Genomic DNA, 25,521 nt, shown 5'->3' with positions numbered 1-25,521 from the left:
TGTAATCTATATAAGATAGGCAAAAGATAATTCGCACCATGTTGCCACTCCTCCAAGTTTGGTATCATCGGCAAGTTTTAAAATTTTACTCTGTATTCCAAGATGTTGTCTATATGGATTTTAAGAAAGCATTTGATAAAGTACCACATAAAAGGCTGGTTAACGATATTGAGGGTCATGGAATAGGAGGGTCAGTGTCCAATTGGATTAAAAATTGGCTTAAGGACAGAACACAGCGAGATGTGGTAAATGGTTGTTTTTCAGACTGGAGGATGGTAGACCGTAGTGTTCAGTCCCCAAGGATCAGTGCTAGGATCACAGCTTTTTTTGCTATACGTAAATGACTTGGATCTTGCAATACAGAGTAAAATCAAAATTTGCCAATGATACCAAATTTGGAGGAGTGGCAAACAGTGAGGATGATGTGAATCGACTGCAGCAGGACATATATAGGCTGAATGGACAGGCAAGTGACAGATGGAATTTAATACAGACAAGTGTGAGGTGATGCATTTTGGCGAAGGGATGGGGTGAGGCAATATAGACAATGGTGCAGTTCGAAAGAGTGTGCAGGAACAGAGGGACCTGGGGGTGCATGTGCATTGATCTTTGAAGGTGGCAGAACATATTGAAAGAGTCGTTAGCAAAGCGTATGGGATTTTGGGCTTCATAAATAGAAGCATTGAGTACAATAGCAGAGAAGTTTTGCTGAACCTTTAAAAAGCTCTGGTTAGGCCCCAGCTAGAGTTTTGCATCTACTTCTGGTCACCACACTTCAGGATGGATGTGAGGGTCCTTGAGGGGGTGCAGAGGAGATTTACAAGAATGGTTCCAGGGATGGGGGTTACAAGATTAGATTGGAAAAGCTGGGGTTGTTCTCCCTGGAGCAAAGGAGATTGAGGGGAGATTTGATAGAGGTGTACAAGATTGAGAGGCTTAGATAACTTCGAAGAGGAAAAACAGTTCCCATTAACTAATTGTACACAGACTAGGGGACATATTGAAGGTTTTGGGCAAAAGATGCAAGGGGAATGTGAGGAAGTATATTTTTCTGCAGCGAGAGCTAATGACCTGGAACTTGTTGCCCACAAAGGTGGTGGAAGCAGAGACGATCAATGATTTCAAAAGGAAATTGGATAGGCACTTGAAGGAAATATGCTTGCAGGGCTACAGGGATTAAGCAGCGGAGTGAGGCTGGCTGAATTGTTCCACAGAGAGCTGTCTTGGACTCGATGGGCCAAATGGCCTCCTTCTATGCCGTAAATGACTCTGACTCTATGACTCTACGCTATAACTTGTTTTAAGCAAATTAAAGGCTGATGTTTGAGCTGTATTTTTGTCAGAATATTGCAATGCTCCATTCAGTTCTGTGTACAGCTAAATATTTTCTACAACAAATACAATTGAGGAAAATGCAGCTAAAAGTATTTGTCATATAAACCAAAAAAATGTATTTCTGTACTGAATACAAATAGATTGATAACTTTCATGTTTTAAGCAATCTCCATCAGTTTTTAGTGATGCTTTTTAGGATGCAAAACATGAAAAACCTTTAATACCCCTCACAGTTTGTCAGTTTGTTCATAGAAGATTGTCTTAACGAGGACTGCAGACAAAAGTGCTCTCTGACAAGTCTATGGGATTAATAATCGGTATTCTCTAACAGTTGGTATTAACCTTTTCTGCCTACTGTTTAGAGGTTATGTTTGTTCCAATGCAAAGCTCTGAGATTGCTACATTCATTCAAATCAGTCAAGAGAAATCTGTACTTGCAAAGGATGGGGAAAGGAGACAAGGGCAAAGGTAAAATGTGAAAATACTTCTGGGATTGTCTCATTTAATTCCAGTATGCTACTTTCCGAAAACAAAACAATAAAATTAGCTTTGGACTAATATACAGTTGGCGTGGTCATAAGATCATAGGAACTGGGAGCAGGAGTAGGCCATTTGGCCTGTCATGCCTGCTCCGCCATTCAAACAGATCATGGCTGATCATCTACCTCTATGCCATTTTCCCCACTATCCAGCTATTCACAATATATATTAATGATAAAGATGAGGGAATTAAATGTAATATATCCAAATTTTCAGGCAACACAAAGCTGGGTGGGAGTGTGAGCTGTGAGGAGGATGCAGAGAAGCTCCAGTGTGATTTGGACAGGTTGAGTGAGTGGGCAAATTCATGGCAGATGCAGTATAATGTGGATAAATGTGAGGTTATCCATTTTGGTGGCAAAAATAGAAAGGCAGATTATTATCTGAACGGCGATAGATTGGGAAAGGGGGAGGGGCAGCGAGGCCTGGGTGTCCTTGTGCACCAGTCGCTGAAAGGAAGCATGCAGGTGCAGCAGGCAGTTAAAAAGGCAAATGGTATGTCGGCCTTCATAACGAGAGGATTCGAGTACAGGAGCAAGGAGGTCTTGCTGCAATTATACAAGGCCTTGGTGAGATCACATCTGGAGCATTGTGTGCAGTTTTGGTCTCCTTAGCGGAGGAAGCGTGTTCTTGCTATGGAGGGAGTGCAGCGATGGTTCACCAGACTGATTCCTGGGATGGCAGGACTGACTCATGAAGAGAGATTGGGTCCATTAGGCTTGTATTTGCTAGAGTTTAGAAGAATGAGAGGGGATCTCATAGAAACCTACAAAATTCTAACAGGACTGGACAGACAAGATGCAAGAAGGGTGTTCCCGATGGTGGGGTAGTCCAGGACCAGGAGTCATAGTCTAAGGAAAAGGGGTAAGTCATTTCGGACTGAGATGAGGAGGGATTTCTTCACCCAGAGAGTGGTGAACCTGTGGAATTTTCTACCATAGAACATAGTTGAGGCCAAATCATTAAATATATTCAAGAAAGAGTTAGATATAGTTCTTGGGGCTAGTGGGACCAAGGGATATGGGGAGAAAGTGGGACAGGGTACTGAGTTTGGATAATCAGCCATGATCGTATTGAATGGCGGTGCAGGCTCGAAGGGACGAATGGCCTACTCCTGCTCTCATTTCTCTATGTTTCTATCCCCATGTCGCTTGATGTCATTAGTATACAGAAATCTATTGCTTTCTGTCTTGAACATGCTCAATGATTGAGCTTCCATGGCCCTATGGGGTAGAGAATTCCACAGATTCACCACCCTCTGAGTCAAGCAATTCTTCCTCATCTCAGTCTTAAATGACCTGCCCTTTATTCTGAGACTGTGTCCCCTGGTTCTAGACTCACTAGCCAGAGGAAACATTCTCTCCACTTCTACCCTCAGTCCTGTAAGAATTTTATAAGTTTCAATGAAATCACCTCTCATTCTTTGAAACTCTAGAGAATACAGGCTCAGTTTGGATCAGTCTGGAGAACCTCCATTGCACTCCCTCTATATCAAGTATCTCCTTTCTTCGATAAGGAGACCGAAACTGTACACAATACTCCAGGTGTAGTCTCACCAAGGCTTTATGCAATTGAAGCAATACATCTTTACTCCTGTACTCAAATCCCCTTGCAGTAAAGGCCAACATACCATTTGCTGCCTTAATTGCTTGCTACGCCTGCATACTAGCTTTTTAGTGATTTATGAACAAGGACATCCAGGTTTCTTTGGACGTCAACACTTCCCAACCCCTCTCCATTTAAGAAATTCTCTGCCTTTCCGTTTTTTTCTACCAAAGTGGATCACTTCACGCTTATTCACATTATATTCCATCTGCCATGCTCTTGCCTATTCACTTAGCCTGTCCACATCCCCTTGAAGCCTCCTTGCATCCTCCTCACAACTTAAATTCCCTCCTAGTTTTGTATCATCTGCAAAAATGGAAATATTACAATTGGCCTCCATATCCAAATCATTTATATAGATTGTAAACGGCTGTGACCCAAGCACTGATCATTGCAGTACCCCACTAGTAACAGCCCGCTATCCTGAGAATGACCCATTTATTCTTACTCTCTGCTGTCTGACTTTTAGCCAATTCGCGATCCATTACAGTATATTACCCCCCAGTCCCATGTGCTCTAATTTTGTTCACTAACCTCCTATGTGGGACCTTATCAAAAGCCTACTGAAAATCCAAATACACCACATCCACTGGTTCTCCTTTATCTATGCTACAAGTAACATCCTCAAAAAACACCAACAGGTTTGTCAAATATGATTTCCCTTTCACAAATCCATGTTGACTCTGCCCACTCATCATTATTTTCCAAATGTCTAGTTATCTCATCCTTTATAATAGATTCTAACATTTTCCCTACTACTGACGTCAAACTAACAGGTCTCTGGTTCTCCGTTTTCTCTCGCTCCCTTCTTAAATAGTGGGGTTACAATTGCTACTTTCCAGTCTGCAGAAGCCCTTCCAGAATTTATAGAATTTCGTAACATAACCACCAGTGTGTCCACTATTTCTATAGCCACCTCCTTCAATACTTTGGGATGTAACTCATCTGGTCTAGGGGATTTATCAACTTTCAATCCAGTTAACTTTTCGGGTACTATCTCTTCATTAATACTAATTACTTTCAGTTCTTCATTTTTACAAGTCCCTTGGTTCCCTAGTATTTCTGGGAGATTTTGTGTCTTCCTCTGTGAAGACGGACACAAAGCAATAGCTTAGTCTTTCCGCCATTTTCTCATTCTCCACCACAAACACTCCTGTCTCCGCCTGCAATGGACCCACATTCGTCCTTGCTAATCGTTTCCTTTTCACATACCTAAAGAAGCTTTCACAGTCTGCCTTTATGTTTCTAGCTAGCTTACATTCATTATCCCTTTTCCCTTTCTTTATCAGTTTCTTGGTCCTCCTTTGTTGTACTCTAAATTGCTTCCAATCCTCAGGCTTACCACTTCTTCTGGCAGCATTATAAGCCACTTCCTTTGACCTAGTGCAATCCTTAACTTCTTTTGTTAGTCACGGTTGATTCACCATTCCTGTTGGGTTTTTGTGTCTTAGAGGAATGTATGTTTGTTGTAAACTGTGTAGTACTACTTTAAATATTAGCCATTGCCTTTCTACCATCAAATCTTTTCATGTACTTTCCCAGTCCACTATAGCCAACTTGCCCCTCATACCTTCATAGTTTCCTTTGTTCAGATTTAAGACCCTAGTTTCAGAATAGTCATTAATTACAAGTAGAGAGCCTGAGACCTGGCCACATTCAGCAAATGATCTTTCATTGGTGGTCCATTATAACAGCTAAACTTTCTGGACAATATATTCGGGTTGCATAAGGGAAAACTTAAATAACAGGTTCCACTGTATACATTTTATTTTTTAAAAGCTGTAGGTGACTTGATTTCAACTGTATTATTGAAGTCTTTCCTATTTTCTTGATGAATTGAGCTTAATCCTGATGGTTAGTAAAGTACGTTTAGATCTAAAAAGTGGAGAAGATCCAATGGGGCAGGTAATGTGGCTTACTTCTGTATATTTCTTGGGAAAAGGAAAAGAGGAGCACAAGAATGAGCTGTCACTGAGAATAATTGAAGAATAATGGCATTTGCTAATGGAATTTGGACTACGAGCAGATTTATATAGTTCAGAAACTTTATATTAAAATGGTTTATCTTGTAACCACCAGTCTCATCATTTTAGTTCTGAGATTTCTAAATTGTTGCAGTTTACCTTTTACCTTTTACCTGACTAGATAGAATGTAAAACTGTTCTTTGTAATTATTGCCTTTTTTTTTTAGCTTGAAGAGTCAGAGTTCACCTGTGCAGTAGCTGTCAAAGCTCGAAAAGCTATGGAAGTGGAAATGGAAGATCTGCACCTTCAGATTGAAGATATCTCTAAGGTCAAAGTTGCAGTAAGTGCATTTGTTTGAGGCTAATTCAGCTTGCAAAAGTTTAGATTCCTGGATGAATACATAAAAGCAGTGGAGCACCTCGGTTGTTAAGATGTTACATATGGTACGCCTATGGATTCACATTCCTATTTTCTTTCCTGTTAATTTCAATTCTTGCTTCTGCAGGATACGGTTGTGTATTGGAAAACTTTGATTAACCATATCCGAACAGTCAGTAAATTATGATTATGCTTCTAAATTTTATAATTGTTCTGCAGGCTACAGCTCAGATAATATATTGGAAATCCTTTTGCTTTTTGAACTGTGTTATAGTAATCAATTCAATTACTGACCTTTCTTAAAATGAAACCTGGCATTACAATACTTTATTACATACAGTCCATTATTTCTATACCAGAAAAGCAAGCAATTGAGAAGGCAAATAGTATGTTGGCCTTTATTACAAGGGGATTTGAGTACAGGAGTAAAGATGTCTTGCTGCAATTATAGACATTATATAGACATATTGTCATTAGGATCTCTGAATCCCCCACTATCAACATCCTGGGGGTTACCTTTGACCAGAAATTGAGCTGGAGTAGCCATGTAAATACTGTGGCTACAAGAGCAGGTCAGAGACTAGGAATCCTGCGGCGAGTAACTCACCACCTGACTCCCCAAAGCATGTCCACCATCTACAAGGCACAGTTCAGGAGTGTGATAAATACTCTCCACTTGCCTGGATGGGTGCAGCTCCAACAACACTCAAGAAGCTCGACACCATCCAGGACAAAGCAACCCGCTTGATTGGCACCCCATCCACAAACACTCACTCCCTCCACCACTGACGCACAGTGGCAGCAATGTGTACCAGCTACAAAATGCACTGCAGCAATGCACCAAGGCTCCTTAGATAGCACTTTCCAAACTGGCAACCTCTACCACCTAGAAGGACCAGGGCAGCAGATGCATGGGAACACCACCATCTGCAGGTTCCCCTCCAAGCCACACAGCATCCTGACTTGGAACTATATCACTGTTCCTTCACTGTCGTTGGGTCAAAATCCTGGAACGCCCTTCCAAACAGCACTGTGGATGTATCTACTCCACATGGACTGCAATAGTTCAAGAAGGCAACTCACCACCACCTTCTCATGGGCAACTAGGGATGGGCAATAAATGCTGTGCTGGCCAGCGATGCCCACATCCCGTGAAATGGAAAAAATAGACTCTTAGTGAGACCACACCTGGTGTATTGTGTGTCGTTTTGGCCCCCTTACCTAAGAGTGAATGCAGTGAAGGTTCAGCAAACTATTTCCTGGGTTAGAGGGATGGTGCTATGAGGACAGATTAAATAGACTGGACCTTTATTCTCTGGTATTTAAAAAAATGAGAGGTGATCTCATTCAGACATACAAAAGTTTTACAGGGCTCAACAGGGGATGCAAGAAGGATGTCTTCCCCTGGCTGGGGAGTCTAGAACCAGGGAGAACAGTCTCAGAATAAGGGGCAGGCCATTTAGGACTGAGATGAGGAGGAATGTCTTCACTCCGAAGGTGGTGAATCTTTGGAATTCTCTGCCCCAGAGGGCTGTGGAGGCTCAACCGTTCAAGTATGTTCAAGACTGAGATCGATAGATTTCTGCATATTAAAAACATCAAGGGATACAGGGATAGTACAGGAAAATGGTGTTGAAGTAGAAGATCATCCATGATGACATTGTATGGTGAAGCAGGCTTGAAGGGCTGAATAGCCCACTCGTGCTCCTATTTCTTATGTTCTAAGAGCCACCATGACTCTGGCAATGGGAGGGCAAAGGAACAGTATGATGAGGAAAGATGAAAAGTAATTTCCACAGAAAACATAGGCATGAAATAAATCTTGAAGGGATCAGACAGCAAAGCATATCTAGTACATTATTTGGTTAATGCTTGTTTGGAGATTAGCCTTTTCAGCAATTTCTTTCATGGGAGGTGGGCGTCGCTGGCAAGGCCAGAATTTGTTGCCCATTCCTAATTGCCCTTGACAACTGAGTGGCTTACTAGGCCATTTCAGAGGGCAGTTAAGAGTCAGCCACATTGCTGTGGATCTGGAGTCACATGTAACCGGATCAGATAAGGATGGGAGATTTCCTTCCCTAAGGACGTTAATGAGCCAGATGGCTTTTTATGACAATCGAAGACATTTCATGACACCATTACTGAGACTAGCTTTCAAATCCAGATTTTTATTAATTAATTCAAATTAAGTTCCACCAGCAGTCGTGGTGGGATTTGAACCTATGTCCCCAGGACATTAGCCTGGGCCTCTGGATCACTAGTTCGGCAACATTGCCACTACACCACCATCTTCCCTCGTATGGAGCCTGGGAATTTTAGAAATTTAAGAATTTAACAAAATAAACAAAAAAAAGCATATTATCAGTAAGTGTATTTCAGGATTTTTTAAAGTAAAACTGAGCTGATGCTTATGCAATGATGGTGTTTGACTTCTCAGCGGATAGTCACTGCTTCACTTCTCATAATGCTACGATTTTGCACAAAAAATGGAAAATGCAGGAAATATCGAGCGGGCCTGTCAACATCTTAGCCAGAACCGGAAAATGCCATTGGACAACTGCTACATGGAATGTTTAATTAAAACAAATCTCACTTCAGTGTTCAGGCATGGGAACTTACTCAGTGACTTTATGCAGTCAACAACTGAGCCATGTAAATCAGCAAGATCTCATCCTTGGTCACTGGTTTGTGCTGAATATATACCAGCTAAAACTGTGATGATAACATGTGGGTTGCAGATGTGGACACGAGTGGGTTCAGCTATTATGTGCCCACCCGATTCCTTTCCTATCCCCACATCCATTTTTGGCTTGCCTGCAGCACTTTAAGGCCCATGCATCAATAATAGTACTGTGGGCAGTCGATGCCTGTGGAAACATACTACTAGAAGAAATTAGCAGCTTGAGAAGGAAAGAACCAGTATCTAACAATAATTGTATCAGAGTTTAGGGCAGCTGCTTACCAGAAGTGCACTGTAGAATCATACCACTGAATTCCATTTACCACTTTTCTGACCAGTCCATCGATATCTTCCTGCAGTCTACAGCTATCCTCCTTGCTATCAACCACACGGCCAATCTTTGTGTTGTCTGCAAACTTCTAGATCATACCCCCTACAATTACGTCCAACTCATTAAGAAATACCACAAAAAGCAAGGGACTCAGTACTGAGCCCTGCGGAATGCCACTGGAAACAGCCGTCCAGTTGCCAAAACACCTGTCAACAATTATCCTTTGTTTCCTGCCACTGAGCCAATTTTGTATCCACTTTGCTACATTTCCCTGCATCCCATGGGCATTTTTTTAATGAGTCTGCCGTGTGGGACCTTGTCAAAAACCTTGCTAAAATCCAAGTAGACCATATCAACTGCACTACCATCATCAATCTTCCTTGTTACTTCTTCAAAAAATCTGATCGTTAGTCAGACAAAATCTTCCCTTAACAAATCCATGCTGACTATCCTTGATTAACCTGTGCCCTTATAAGTGACCGTTTATCCTGTCCCTCGGAATTGATTTCAATTAATTTGCCCACTACTGAAGTTAGACTGACTGGCCTGTAATTATTCAGTCTATCCCTCACTCTCTTTTAAAACAGAGGTACAACGTGAGCAGTCCTCCAATCCTCTGGCACCAGACTTGTGTCCAGTGAGGACTGGAAAATGATGGACAGATCACCTGAACACAATTCAAGGATTTTGTGCCCTCTGTGCCCTTCGCATGTTTGTATCCCACTTGATTTTGGGGTAGTTGAAATCCCCAACTATTATTGCCCTATAGTTTTTGCACTCAGAAATTTGCCTACATATTTATTCTTCCACCTCCCTCTCACTATTTGGGGGTCTATAGTACACTTCTATTGGTGTGCCTGCCCCTTTTTTATTTCTGAGCTCCACCCATATGGCCTCATTTGATGATTCATTTAACATATCATCCCTCCTCAAAACTGTTATTAATTCCTGAACTAATAATGCTACACCCCCTCCTTTTTATCTCCCTCTCTATCCTGCCTGAAAACTCTATATCCAGGGATGTTGAGTTGCCATTCTTGCCCCTCCTTAAGCCAAGTTTCGGTAAAAGCAACGATATCATGTTGCCATGTGTCTATCTGTGCCTCAGCTGATTGGCTTTATTTACTATACTCCCTGCATTTAAATACATGCCCTTTAACACTGCCAAATTCCTGTGCTGCACACTTTTTAACCTGTGCTTCTTCTGTCCCTTCTATCCCTCCTCACAGCTGTAATTGTTTCTTTGACCAAAACTGCCACTCCCCCCTCCTTTTTTATCCTCTTCTCTATCGTGTCTGAAAACCCTGTAACCAGGAACTTTGAGCTGCCATTCCTGTTGCTCCATAAGCCATATTTCTGTAATAGCTATGATATACTGCCATGTGTATATCTGTGCCCTCAGCTCATCTGCTTTATTTGCTATACTCCTTGTATTGAAGTAGATACCGTGCGCACTGCCAAACATTTTTTAAATTTTCTAACCTTTGTTTCCTCTGCCTTCCAGACTCATCCACTAATTTTCTGCCTTCCATTTTCGTTTCTGATTGCGTCCCAACTAAGCCTATCCTGAGATCCCATCCCCATGCCAAATTAGTTTAAACCCTCCCCAAGAGCACTAGCAAAACGTCCCACGAGGAATGCGGTCACGGCTCTGTTCGGGTGCAACTCATCCAGCCTGTACAGGTCCCATCTCCCCCAGAGCCAATCCCAATGTCCCAAGAATCTAACACCTTCGCTCCCGCACCAACTTTCCAGCCACGCATTCATCTGTCTTATCCTGCTATTCCTGTACTCGCACATGACACTGGGAGTAATCCGAAGAATACTACTTTTGAGGTCCTGCTTGCTAATTTCTTGCCTAGCTCAGTAAACTGTTTCTGCAGGACCACATCTCTCTTTCTATCTAAGTCATTGGTACCAATGTGGACCATGACTGCTGGCTGTTCATCCTCCTCACTCCGGATGCTCTGCAGCTGCTCAGTGACATCCTTGACCCTGGCATCACACCATCCTGGATTCACATCTGCAGCCACAGAAACACCTGTTTGTTCCCCTGACTATTGAATCTCCTGTCACTATCGCTCTTCCAGTCTTCCTTGTGCCGCACTGTGCAGCTGAGCCACCCATGGTGCCACGGCCTTGGCTCTGGCTGCACTCCCCAGGTGAACCATCACTTTCCTCAGTAGTCACTACTGAATACTTCTGGGGTCTCCTGCACTACCTGCCTGTTTCTTCTTGACTGTCTGGCGGTCACCAATTCTGTCTCTCCCTGCATACTCTTAAACTGCAGGGTGACTACATCTATGATTAGGTTTAACTTTCCTGTCATGGCACCTTTGGGAAATTGAATCAAAGTGATTCAAAACTGATGGTTTGTGGAAATTAAATTTGGAATAATAGCTATGGATTTTTTTTTTTACCAATGAGGTGCACTTGCATGCGATGATTTTTAGTGATTATAGGCTTGAAGGCTTTGTTGCTAAATTGTAAAATTTGTGCTTTTTTAATGTATTAATAGTGCTTGTAGTTTTCTTTCCAAATGAGTGTCTAAAAGGCCACAAAAGGAACTAATACTCAAGATTGTCTCATTGATAGGTTCCAATTATAAAGATAAAAGTAAAATACTGCGGATGCTGGAATTCTGAACTTAAAACAAAGTGCTGGTAATGCTCAGCACATCTAGCAGCATCTGTGAAGAGAGGAACAGGGTTAATGTTTCAGGTCTGTGACCTTTCATTAGAACTCCTGATGAAAGGTCACAGACCTGAAACATTAAATCTGTTCCTTTCTCCACAGATGCTGCCAGCACTTTCTCCAATCATAAAGATCTCTGTATAGTGTTCTTAGCTTGTTCCTGACCGAAACAAGGACATTGATTACACCTTTATCTTTTTTTCTAAGTGTTGGATGAGAATGTTAAAAAGAAGTAATGAAAGCATATGGTGTAAGTGTAGCTCAGTCAATAGCAATGTCTCCTTGAGTCAGAAATTTATGGTTTCAAATGCCCACCACTGATTTGGGCACATAATCTAGGCTAACTGATATTCCAGGATTGCCCTGTATGCCTATACAGGTGGATATAAAAGACCCATGGCAATATTGGAAGAGCAACAGAGAGTTCTCATTGTCTTAGCCAACATTCCTCCCTTGATTAATGGCAACAATGTCACATTATCTGGTCATTTATCTTATTGCTGTTTGGAGGGCTATGCTGTGTTCTAATTAGCTGCTTGGTTTGCTTAGATAACAGTGGTTGCATTTCAAAAGTAGCCAATTGGTTTTAACATACTGTGGTACATGATTAAAAACAATAGATGTGCAAGTACTTTTTCTTTTCCTTAAAATAGGGTCAAGTGCATATATTTGAATTCAGTAAGACCATGTGGGTTTGCATCCATAATCTCCCAGACACTGAGTTCCCAATCTCATTTATGGTTATGGAAGAATAACTGAAGTGTAAGCATTTCTCATAAGGACCCACAATTAGAGGGAGATTCAGCCTGAACTCATCTTCTAAAGGCAGATTTTTGAGTGGCATTGACAGAGGCACAGGAGCAAATAAAGGGCTACCTTCCCTCGGAACTAGGGATGGTGAGTGAAAGGAAACAAGGGGGAAAAGCTTCAGTAAGAGAAGGAAGTGCCTTCAGAGTTACAAAGTATGATTTTAAACTGCTTGACACCAGTATATCTGACTTTTACTGCACAGCAAAATGATGCAGCAGGGATGATGGCATCATACAAATGCCTCAAACTTCATTTGTGTCTGTACTTCACTTTTACAGCTCGAAGAGCAACTAAGTCGTCTACAACGTGAAAGAAATGAGCTACAGAGCCGTCTTGAGGAGGATCAAGAGGATATGAATGAACTGATGAAGAAACACAAAGCCGTAGTATCCCAGGTAGGTAATGTATCTGATATCTACCCAGGTCCCCTCCATTTAAAAAAAAAACATATGACACAACTGATGTTTGAATTTGTCCTGCAAAGGAGGACAATTGAGAATCTTCGTTGAAAGTTAAATGCAGTTAGCACATTATTTAGCCATTTTACGCAGCAGAATTTAAAGTCCTCCTTTTGAAATAAAGAATTCAGTGCTCTTCAATATATTTAATTATGAATTTGATGAGCATTGTAATACTGTGGTAGTAAGCGATGATTATGTGATTGCTACCTTTGTAGCTTTAATTATGTAGTTTAAACCTTTCTAAGCTATTAAATATGTTTCTATCTGAATCTTACAGCACAGAAGATGGCCATTCGTCCTGTCGTACCAGTACCTGCTCTTTGAAGAGCTGTCCATTTTAATCCTATACACCAGCTTTTCCCCATATCTCTTCAAATTAGTCCTCTTCTCAAGTACATAATAATGAAACAAAATATTTCTTTAGTCATCCAGGGACCTGGCCCAGATCAATGAGCTACAGTCACAACTTGAAGAAACCAGTAAAGAAAAACAAGAACTACAAGAAAAGGTATGTAATTCTGTTGTCACAATGCAATTGTTTACAAGCAACTATGCTAAACAATAAAATAATTGAATATTACATTGCTTCTGGAACAAAGCATTTTATAACGTCCAATGAGGTGATCCAATGCAGCAGATGATGGGAATTTTTTTCAGGATTAATGAGTTAAGACAGATTGAGTTAAAGGCCTGCATGAGTCTGCAAATGAGAGCAGACCCGGGCCCAACAGAACCCCATCCGACCCGGCCCGAGTCCTTCCGTTTTTACCCGCGCCTGACCCGACCGGACCATCAGTTAACTTACCTTCTGTTTTTCACTTTATTCCTTACCTGCACAAGCTTTAAATAACTGTAACAAAACCACCTTTAAAGTCCAATAAGTAAATTAACATTAGAGTCACTTACCTGAGGTGGTGATTAGAGCATGTCCGATCCAACCCAACCCGAGCCCAAATGCCGGACCCGGAAGTGCGACCCAAACCCGACATGTCGTCAGGTCCTGTTGGGTTCGGGTTGGGTAGCAGGCCTTTAGACTGAGTGGCTTCTGTGTCATTTATATTGATCTTCACAATTGGAAGTGCACTTTTGAAACCATGTGCCAGAGAAAATTCACATAAGTTGTTTTCAGGGGAAAGTTTCAACAGCAGCTATCAAACAGAAGAAACTGTGCAGTTTTTTTGAAATAACAAAATATTCATCCTATTGCTAGAAACTTTTATTTGAATGATGCATGAAGGGAGGGAGAAAGAGAGGGAAAGAAAAATCACAGATGTATTTCACTTTGATCAGCCTCATGGCTCTTCCCTGAACTTCTGTGTGACTTGAATATGTCCCTTGTGCTTTGTGCAACCCAAACTGAGCACAATACTCAAGTACTCTGTAAACAGTACTCTCATCGGAGGCACAGTGTAATTTCACCATCATGTATAAAATGGGGCTGTTACACAAAGAGGACCTGACCTTTTCAAATTCTGGCATTGGATCACAGTGTAACTGGGGCTGCTATACTTCATTAATACACCTTTTGTACATTGCTAATAATTCTATGTTTAAAAAAAAAAAGACGCAATTTTGTTGAAGGGATTCTTCACCTGATAAGCGTGATGTAATGTGTTTTGTTTTACGACCTCTCACAAAATTATAATGTCACTGTCGTAGGTTAGAAGAAAGATAGTTCTGGGTGTAGAAATAAAGGCACAAATATGTTGCTTTATTTCATCTATCTTCATTTTTGGAAGAAGAGTGATGTGGGTAAGGCCACATTTATTTCTCATGCCTAGCTGGTGGTGGAAATGCAGTTCTTGCGGTGTTAAGATTTCCAGAATTCTGACACGGCATCAATGAAGAAATGGCTATGTATATCCAAGTCAGGATAGTATGCGACTTGGAGGAGAATTTGGAGAGGTGGTGTTCCCACAGCTGCTCTTGTACTTCTTGGTATAGAAGTCGGGGGGAAGGGGGGTGCTGTCAGACTAACCTTGGTGAGTTTGCTGCAGTGCATCCTGTAGATTATACATATTGCAGCTGCATTGCACCGTTGGTGGAGAAGATGGATGCTGTGTCCACTGGCAGAAATGCTGTTTCCATTAATCTTACTGTTCAGTCAAAGAAATATATTTTATACTATTGTTTTCCCCTTAGTTGCAGCATTCACGTTTTAATTAATATGGTTAATTTTATATACTGATATTCCACTTTTCTATGCAATTTTATCCAGTTACAAGGACTGCAGAGTCAGCTAGAGTTCACAGAACAGTCCATGGTAGATAAATCCTTGGTGAGCAGGCAAGAAGCCAAGATTCGTGAACTTGAAACCAAACTGGAATTTGAGAAGACCCAGGTCAAACGCCTTGAGGTATGCATTTGCCACTTAAAATCTCACTCGAGATTTATTTGCATTCCATGTTATTGAAACAAACAAACTTCTTCAGACTGTTTATTTTATGATTGAAGAGAAATAGTGACGATAAAGAACATGTTCATATTGTACCTAATTAATGCTTTGTTACGGACAGGTGGTAAGGGGTGTGGGTGGTTCCCACTGTTCACCTTCCAACTGTCTGCATTCGTGTTTTGTTTAATGATGATGAGTTAGCCCCTGAGTATTTTACTTGTCAAATAAATAGAAAGTGACAGGTTTTCTTGTAGCTTTAAACAGAAGATTAACTATTTATTGAACAATATTCATTCCCCAAAATATTCGTAATGCCACTCATGCACGCATTCATTCTCACATGCACTCGAGTAGATAGACAGAAGGTAAAGGTTCAAGGTGTGGTAGATGTTTGTGGTTTACACTAAAGCTGTTGAATCTTCTAAATAGAAGAGTCTCTTAAAGATTGTTATGACCGAGGTGGGAGGAGTGCACTGTTTATTCTAGTTCCACTTCCCCACAGGTCACAACACATATTTAAATTTTCCCACTTACCGATGCGGTCAATCATATACTCTATTTTTCCCAGAATAAAACACCCTAACTAAGTTTCTTTAATGAACAGTAAAATTATCAGTTTATTATAAAACAGGTCTGAACCAGTAAGTTCCCTTTATACCTTAGCCACTCACACTCTCTCTCTCTCTCTCTCTCTCTCTCTCTCTCTCTCTCTCTCTCTCTCTCTCTCTCTCTCTCTCTCTCTCTCTCACACACCCCGGTGAACTGGAAAAATAAAAGGGATTTTTGTTCAGAGTTCTGTTACGGACAAAAAAACACTTGGGCTGAATACTTGCTCATTAGTGACGAAAACAGCAGATGATATATGTTGTGTTCCAAAACTGGCATACAGTCGAGCCTCCGAGTACACTTAGATGGGTCACTGGTATCTTTTTCGAATAGTTCTTTTCAGGCAGCATTGAGAATTAATTTAGCAGGCATTTTTTCAAAGCCAGGAGACGAGATGAGTTGACACAGTGGATTTCTCTGGGTCTTTTAGAGAGGTGCTGGAAAGCTGAGCTGGGTTGTGGTCTTCTCTCCTTCCTTGGGAATTCTCTTCTGCTTGACTCTTTTTAAACATTCAGCAAGAATCTGGTCTCTTCCTCCTTAACACTTCTTCAGTAGCAGGCGCTAATTTTATCTCATTCCAGAAGGTAAACACTGACATTACAACCAAAAGCTTGTGAATTTTCTGCTCTCTCAGGTGCGCACTGCTGCTCCCGGGCTTGTCCTGTCGCGGGGCGGGCGACTGTCACTTCTCTGCCCACATCTTCCCCAGTTACCAGGGTTTCTGTTCTATTTTTAATTTGAATCATGTGACAACCAGTAAACGTTGTTGCCAAACCAGTTCTTTCAGTGTCCTCTTGATGACCTTGGTAAAAAACTATGAATTCCTCAAAAAATCTTTTTTTAACAAAAAACAGAATCACTTTCATAACAAGTTGCAGGCCTATGTTTGTTGTCTTGACTTGTTGAGGTGTTGTAGATTTTGAGTGGTGGGTCACTTTCAGTTCTCTGCTGCAGCAGGTTGAAGTGCAGAATTAGCAGCAGGGCACCTTCCTTGCTTGGCTGGACTTCTTCCCACATCCATTGGCTGGACTGCTGTTCTATCATGTGATCTGCCTCTCTCTTTCCAGAAGGTTACCTTTTAAGGTCACGATTCATCATTAGCATTTCTGGTACCTGACACATGGTTTTTCTCCCCTAGTGTGACCACACAATGGACCCGGATGTGGAATCAGTTGCATCCGTTAATGTCTGGATGAGTATAATCCTGTTATGATGTGGCTACTTCACACCTTGTTTGTTTCAGAAGAACCCATTCAATTCAGGAATGTCTCCTGCTGGTTTCAGGATGGGTCTAATTGACACCTCTTAGCCTGGAATGTATCCTTTTGTCCTTAACAGACAGTGAGGCAGTGTTCGAATACACAGGCCAGTTCGTCTGACCTTTGGTGCCCATCATAGGTCTACCCCTGCTCCTATCAGCCTGTCGAGCCTGCTACACCATTCTGTAAGATCATGCCTGATCATCTGCCTCAATGCCACTTTCCCGCCACTTTCTCTTGATGTCATTAGTATCCAGGTATCTATCGATCTCTGTCTTGAACATGCCCAGTGAGCTTCCACAGCCCTTTGGGGTGGAGAATTCCAAAGATTCACCACCCTCTGAGTGAAGAAATTCCTCCTCATCTCTGTTTTAAATGGCCTACCCCTTATTGTGAGACTGTGTCCCCTGGTTCTAGACTCAGCAGCCAGGGGCAACATCCTAACTACATCCACCCTGTCACACCCTGTAAGAGTTTGGTAAGTTTCAATGAGATTACCTCTCATTCTTTGAAACTCTCAAGAATACAAGCCCAATTTCCTCAATCTCTCCTCATAAAACAATCATACCATCCCAGGTATGGTGAACCTCATTGCATTCCCTCTATGGGAAGTATATCCTTCCTTAGATGAGAACACCAAAACTGTACACTACTCCAGGTGCAGTCTCACCAAGACTCTATACAATTGTAGCATGACTTTACTGCTGTACTCAAAACTAGTTTTTGGTGACTCATGAACAAGGGCACCCAGGTCCCTTTGGATATCAACACTTGCCAACCTCTCCCCATTTAAGAAATACTGTGGGCCGGATTTTACACTTTTCGATGGCAGACGTGAGCAATGGCAGTTCGCCTGTGTGGATTGCACGTCGTGGAGCTGCCGCAATATTAAACCCGGCGGCTCGTTTAAATGGACGGGTCAGACTGCCGCCCCCCCCCCCCCCCCTCCCCATGATGTAGAGGGGGCAGGTGGTCTTCCCCCAGCAATAGCGTCAGGCGCCGACTCCATTTTTAAAGGGCTTTGAGTCCTACGTTGCAATTCAAAATTTAATGGGACATTGTTTTTTAAAAATTAAATAACTTTATACTGACCCCGCCTCCCAGCCTCTCATAGCCCTCACCCTCCACAAAAACACTCACCTGGTGCACCTGACCATCCCTCCCCCAAACTTTAAACTTCACACCTTCCCACCATCCCCTAGACCAATTAAATTACTCCCCCCCCCCCCCAACACCGCACCGAGATACTTACTGCTCCCCCCTCCCCACCAGTGTTCCGCCCTGGATCTCCGCACGGAGATCCGAAGGAGCGGGAGTACTGGCCACCGGCACCAATATTGCCCAGAACAGATAGGTCATTTACTCATTCATTTACATTTTGTTAAATATGCAGATTTGGCTCCCATTGCCCAGTGGTGGGGGGGCCGCCACGAGGCCTCGCCACTGCCAACAATATCGGGCTGGGCCTTTCCAATGTCGGGGCCCATGGCGGGCCTCTGTTGGAGACATTTTCTGGCTCCCCCCCCCCCTCCCCTACCATGACCCCCGACGCCGGGGGTGAGGGGGCTCCTATAAAATCCAGCACACTGTCTTTCTGTTTTTTCTAGCAAAGTGGATAACTTCACATTTATTCGCATTATATTCCTTCTGCCATGTTCTTGCCCATTTTCTTAGCCTGTTCAAGTCCCCTTGAAGCCTCCTTACATCCTACTCACAGTTTTGTGTCATCCGCAAATTTGGAGGTATTACATTTGGCTCCCACATCCAAATCATTTTTCGAGATTGTGAACAGCTGTAGCCCCAGCACTGATCCTTGCAGTACCCCATTAGTAACAGCCTGCCATCCTGAGAATTACCCATTTATTCCTACTTTGTTTTCTGTCTGTTAACCAATTCTCGATCCATACCAGTATATTACCCCCAATCCCATGTGCTCTAATTTTGTTTACTAACCTCCTGTGTGGGACCTTATCAAAAGCCTTCTGAATATCCAAATACACCACATCCACTGGTTCTCCTTTATCTATGCTACGAGGAACATCCTTAAAAAACTCCAACAGGTTTGTCAAACATGATTTCCCTTTCATAAATCCATGTTGACTCTGCCCAATATGTCAATATTTTCTAAGTGTCTAATTGTCACATCCTTTATAATAGATTCTAACATTTTCCCTGCTACTGATAGGCTAACAGGTCTGTAGTTCCCTGTTTTCTCTCTCTCTCTCTCTCCTTTCTTAAACAGTGGGGTTACATTTGCTACTTTCCAGTCTGTAGGAACCTTTCCAGAATCTACAGAATTTTGAAAGATAACCACCAATGCATCCATTATCTCTCTAGTGTTATGACCAGATGAGCAATGTGTCCAGGGGTCTTTTACTGTCTTCACCTTATAACAGGGTTTAATTTTAAACACAGTGTTTTGAGCTCCCCCCTTTGGTGAATCCTTGTTCACCACTTTCCAATTATAAGGCAAAGAAATAAGCATAAACAGGCTTTCTTAGGTTTCAAGAAGAAAAGTGAAATTTATTTAAAGTTAAACTCTAATACGGTTAACGCCTACGGATGTATGATGTGCCCACTCTAGCAAGCACACGCGATACACGCATCCAAATAGGGACAGAAAAGAGCAGAAGAAAAAATAAAATGGAGAGGTTTGAGGTAATATCAGAAGAGTTTCTTGTTTACTGTGCTTCGAGCTCACTCGTCCTTTTTTAAGGACTTGCTTTTCGTTGGGGCCCAGTATTATTCTTAAACCTTGTTCACTGCAGGAGACTTTTCTCTCTTGGGGTTCATATGTCTTCAATGGTTTCCAAAGCTGTTGAGAGCGAGATGAGAGCAGACAGGAGAGAGGTGTTCTCAGTCCAGGAGAAAACAGCTTTCTGAGTTCAAATTCCCTGTTGGAAGTTCAAATTCAAATAACTCCAACAGTCAGTTATTTATTGTGACTAAACTGGCCTGACCACGTCTGTTTGTGTATTTGGCAATTTTAGTAGCTAACCTGGAATGCTTCAATGTCTGGTAATCAAAGTCCATTGTGGATTAAATTGGAGCTCCTTTGTCCTTTGAAGTACTGTCTGTTGATATGCTAATGTCTCTCTCCAGCCAAAGTCTCCAATTGTTTTTTAAAGCAAGTTCTTTCTTCAACTGTAGTTGAAAATCAATGTTCATGTGGCGAAATTAATTTTCCTCAATGCATCCATTATCTCTATAGCCACGACCTTCAACACTCTCAGAAGTAGCTCACCTGGTCTAGGGGATTTATCAACCTTCAATCCAGTTAATTTTTTGAGTACTACCTCTTTATTAATACTAATTTCTTTCGTTCCTCATTTTCACAAGTAGTACTTCTGGGAAATTTTCTGTATCTTCCTCTGTGAAGACAGACCAAAGTAATTTGTTTAGTTTCTCAGCCATTTCCTTATTCACCATTATAAATTCTCCCTGGCCCCTCCGATAATGGACCCACATTTGACCTTGCTAATCTTTTCCTTTTCACATACCTTTAGAGGCTTTTACAGTCCACCTTTATGTTTCTCGTCAACTTGCATTCATATTCTCTTTTCCCTTTTTTTAAATCAGTTTCTTGGTCATCCTTTGCTGGATTCTAAATTGCTCCCAATCCTCAGGCTTACCACTGTTTCTGGCAATCTTATAAACCACTTCCTTTGATCTAATGCAATCTTTAACTTATTTTGTGAGCCGTGATTGATTCATCTTTTCTGTTGGGTTTTTGTGTCTTAGAGGGATGTATATTTGTTGTTTTAGTTTAGTTTAGAGATACAGCACTGAAACAGGCCCTTCGGCCGATCATCAACCACCCATTTATACTAATCCTACACTAATTCCATATTCCTACCACATCCCCATCTGTTCCTATATTTCCCTACCACCGACCTATCTTCGGGGCAATTTATAATGGCCAATTAACCTACCAACCTGCAAGTCTTTGGCATGTGGGAGGAAACCGGAGCACCCGGAGGAAACCCACGCAGACACAGGGAGAACTTGCAAACTCCACACAGGCAGTACCCAGAATTGAACCCGGGTCACTGTGAGGCTGCGTTGCTAACCACTGTGCCGCCCATGTATTACTTTAAATACTAGCCTGTCTCCTGTCAAATCGTTTAGTGTATTTTCCCAATCCACCATAGCCAACTTGCCCCTCATACCTTTATAGTTTCCTTTGTTCAGATTTAAGACCCTAGTTTCAGAACGAACTATATCACTTTCAAACTAAATGTAAAATTCCAGCATATTATGGTCACTATTTCCCAAAGGCTGCTTTAGAGCAAGATTATTAATTCGCTCTTTCTCATCACATAATACTAAATCTATAATAGCCTGATCCCTAGCTGGTTCTTCAATGTACTGCTCCAGAAACCCATCTCCTACATACTGCAGGAATTCATCCTCCACAGCATTAGTGCTGAATAGGTTTACCCAGTCTATATGTAAATTGTAGTTGTCCATTATTACTGTATTACCCATGGTACACGCACCTCTAATCTTTTGCAGCGTTGTTCACTTTTTTAAAAAGGTAAACTGAAATTTAAAGAGTCCACCTTGAATAAAGTTTGTATCTTGAAAGTAGGAATATGATATGTCTTTATTGAGAATGACAGCTCGTTAAACGTCACATTAGTAAATTCAGGTTACAGAATTTATTTTCTAAGTTACTCGTATCCAAAAACAACTACAAATGAAAAATGATTTTTTTAAACTTTTTAATTTTGTTGCAATAATGATGATGTATGATGGGTGGGGGAGAACCCCAAGTCAAAGTTTAAATGCAGGTGAGGATGTAATCTGTTGCATTCTGGATAAGTTATTGTTTTGAAAAGGGGGAAAGCGGGAAGGCCAGCAAGGAAATCATTGGAGAAATAGAGCCTGGAAGTGGTAAAGCAGTGGATTAGGATTTCTGTAGTGAGGTTGAGGGGTCGTAGCAGAGTCAGGAGATGTGCTGGAGGTGAAATATGGTGGTCTTGGTAAAGGATTGGATGTGGGAGAGGAAACTGAGCCTGGAGTCGAGCAGTACATCAAGGTTCTGCACTTCTGACCTGAAGTGGAAGCTGAAGAGGTTGATGGAGCTGAAAGTGAAAGAACCTAATTTTTATATAAGCTCAAGTTAAATGGTATCGGTTTAAGTGTTGTCAGTGCATCTGATCCCATGCTTCTGGATGATATTGCCAACTGGAAGTACACAAATGAAGAAGTGTGGAAACCATGGGTCATGTCCTGGGGTTCAGTAGAGGTGACCAAGCATGTGGGAGAAGTGTTGGAGATAATGTTCTTTCCATGGTGGGGCAGGTACAAGTGAAAACATGAGAAAGCAATGCCATGGAAAAGGAGTGGAAGAATGGAATGGACAGTGAGGCAGTCTCACAGGATCACTATTCCGTTGTGATTTTGCTTCTGTGCACCTCGCTCATTCCATCTAAGCTGGGATTGCAGAGCTGTGTAAAGACTTAATAGTAAAGTTTGGTATTATCAAACAAGTAGGGATAATAGAGGCATAAACATTAGCCGTATTCAAAAATGAGGCTGAATAATGTTAGAAAGTTAGGATGGCATGCAGACTCTCGAGGTTGGAGGGCCAATAGGAGGCCCTCCAGCTTGGAAGCATCAACAGGATGCTATTGCAGGTAATTGAGGAAGAGGGTGCTTCAAAATGGAGGCCCCCCTTTCTCGAAGTTTTTTTAAAATTTAAAATAAAATAAAGGCTGCGTTTGCTGACAACACAGCCACTAGGTGGCACACTACTGCCACATGCCCAAATGCAGCCTCATCGACTGAAACGTCACTGTCTGTGATGTCTCAGGCAGCTGCCAGTAATAAAGATGGCACTGCTCAATTTGACACAAAATAGTGAATTGAACCCAAACCCCCTCACCCCTCAATGGCCACGATTGCTGCCTCCATCCCCCCAACCGTATCCCACTCCGTCCCACAATCACCGCTTCAATTTCTGCTTTCTCTTCCCTGCTCCCTCCTGCGATCACTGCTTCTCTTCGCTGCTTCTCTTTGCCGCTCCCTCCTGTACCCGACTGTTCGCTGCTCTCTCCTGCTGTTTTCTCCCGCTCCTGACTGCTCTCCGCTTCCTGCCCCACCTCGCTCCTTTCCCTTCTCCCCCTTGCCGATATTCCCCCCACCCCCGCAGCTGATTGGTCCCCCCCAGTTGGCTGCTCGCCCACTCTTTGCATGGTTACATCATAACGTGCGGATGTCATTACAAGGTGACGTCGGTGCCACATACGCAGTTTCATATTGGCAAGTGTTCGGACGCACTGATGACGTTGTCGATCGCTCTGCGCATCTCTGCATTATCAGGAGATGCTTCATTAAAAAAAAAGATCCAGCAGCCAGGGCAACATTGTGGGAAAAGAACCTCTCCACAAGGAGGCCTGCAGCTGTAGCTGAACCTAGGCAGGCAGGGAGGGCCTCTAAGCCTGCATAGAGTGCTGGCCCCCTGGTCTGCCGCTGATAGGCTGCCTCCAAGAAGCTGCGCTGTTGGCACCTGGAGACCGACTGGAAAATTCCAGTTGATCGACAATTGGCCTTAAGTCAGTTGGCCAACCGCCGCTTTCACTGGGTAGCCCAGCCACCACCCCTCCAATCCCCATTGGAGAACGGGTGCTATTTTTAGCTTGTGCCCGCCCCCATCAGAGCCTTAAAATTCAGCCCACAACTTTTTGTGCCATTAACCTATGACGTTATTGAAAAAAGAACTGTAATATGCTTTTTGGAAATGTAGACAGTTTCTGTAAAGAACAAATTATATTTACCAAGGAAGGGGGAAATGCTATTAGCAGATGCATCTCACAGGAATTACCCTCTCTATTGTTTATGATTGATGATAGGATTGATCCATGGGCGTACATTTCTTCTGAACCATGTTCTTTTAAGTGGCTAAATCTAGAAATGTGACAAAGTAATTTTTGGAATTTTGCAACAAAATTCATCAGTTGAACAGCATGTAGGCCAGAATTTTGCGCTTGTTGGACGGGAGCTGTCCAGTTTAGTTTAGTTTAGAGATACAGCACTGAAATGGGCCCTTCGGCCCACCGAGTCTGCGCCAACCATCAACCACCCATTTATACTAATCCTACACTAATCCCATATTCCTACCACATCCCCATCTGTTCCTATATTTCCCTACCACCGACCTATCTTCGGGGCAATTTATAATGGCCAATTAACCTACCAACCTGCAAGTCTTTGGCATGTGGGAGGAAACCGGAGCACCCGGAGGAAACCCACGCAGACACAGGGAGAACTTGCAAACTCCACACAGGCAGTACCCAGAACTGAACCCGAGTCGCTGGAGCTGTGAGGCTGCGGTGCTAACCACTGCGCCACTATGCCGCCCCACTGCGCCACTATGCCGTCAGTGGCAATCCTGCCTCCGCCTGGCCTGGGGATCCAGACCGGATTTTACGGTCCCCAGGCCCTTAATTGGTCTGAGGCGGGACTTACACCTCGTTGAGACAGGAAATCCTGTCTAATGGAGCTGCCGGCCAGTCGGCAGGCCAGTAGCTCTTGGCCCCAGCAGTGCCACCGGGAGCGGTTGCCACTGGGTCTGCAACCCAGCTTCAAGGTCAGGATGACAGAATAGAAAAGAGTACATTTTGGGGCCTCGCCGGGGGTGATCAGTCAGGCCCTGGCAAGGCAAGGGGGGGGTCGATTGGGAGGGCATCTTGGGCGTTGGAGGTGGTTGGGGCATCAGGGGTGGCCATCAGAAGGGTACCGACTTTTTACAGGTGGCTTTTCTCAAGCCAGGGCTGCCCACCTGCCAACTGTAAAACCATGGCTGTTAACTGGCCACTTAAGGGCCTTGATTGACCTGGGGCAGGCAGGCCTTCTCTCGCTACTGCCGCCCCACGTAAAATGGTGGTGGATGTGGGTGGGAAGGGTCCCTCAAGCCTCCCACCCACTTTATGCCCGCCACACCCTCTTTGGGGGGTGTAAAATTCCGGCTGTAGTCTGTCTTGCTATTATCAGAGCATTGAAGTAGCAGGGAAAATAAAACTTGCTTGTCAAAGAAATTTCTCTAGCTGTTTGGAATTTAGTGACACTGAAAAAGGTGCAAATTGGATACATGCAGCAAACAATCTTGCAAGTTAAATGACTTGCATTTATATGCAAGTAAAACCCATGTGTTGTAAAACCAGAAAAAATGGTGCAGGCCAGTCAGCCACAAGTTCTGATGAGGGACCCCACTTAATTGTTTTTTTTTGCTCTTTTGAATGCTTAGTGACCTGTGCATTTGCAGATTTTTATTTGTTTTTATTTCATGTTTCCAACTGTTGTGATTTTTGTTTTTTACTCTTTTAAGTGGTAGAGGAGTTGATAATTAGACCAGGTTGGCAGACTTTTCAAGTTTTATCCAATTTAGCAAGCTTTTATGTTGTCATTAAAGCGATTTTGTTTCCTTCACTAATGAGTGAGTGCTAATGCCTCAGGGT

General features: G+C 42.6%; 1 protein-coding gene across 16 annotated transcripts in view; it reads left to right on the top strand.

Annotated features, from left to right (window-relative positions):
• The window catches only part of myo18ab (myosin XVIIIA b), a 346,088-nt gene that overhangs the window by 301,242 nt on the left and 19,325 nt on the right, over positions 1 to 25,521 (top strand). For all 16 annotated transcript variants that reach the window (XM_068010423.1, XM_068010422.1, XM_068010417.1 and 13 more), the window contains 4 exons: positions 5,672 to 5,785; positions 12,617 to 12,733; positions 13,224 to 13,307; positions 15,018 to 15,155. In XM_068010423.1, coding sequence (XP_067866524.1) covers positions 5,672 to 5,785; positions 12,617 to 12,733; positions 13,224 to 13,307; positions 15,018 to 15,155 — 453 coding nt within the window. The remainder of the gene's footprint in view (positions 1 to 5,671; positions 5,786 to 12,616; positions 12,734 to 13,223; positions 13,308 to 15,017; positions 15,156 to 25,521) is intronic.

The sequence above is a fragment of the Heterodontus francisci genome, chromosome 30 (assembly GCF_036365525.1).
Source record: "Heterodontus francisci isolate sHetFra1 chromosome 30, sHetFra1.hap1, whole genome shotgun sequence".
Taxonomy (NCBI): domain Eukaryota; kingdom Metazoa; phylum Chordata; class Chondrichthyes; order Heterodontiformes; family Heterodontidae; genus Heterodontus; species Heterodontus francisci.
This window is presented reverse-complemented; position numbering and strand designations above follow the sequence as displayed.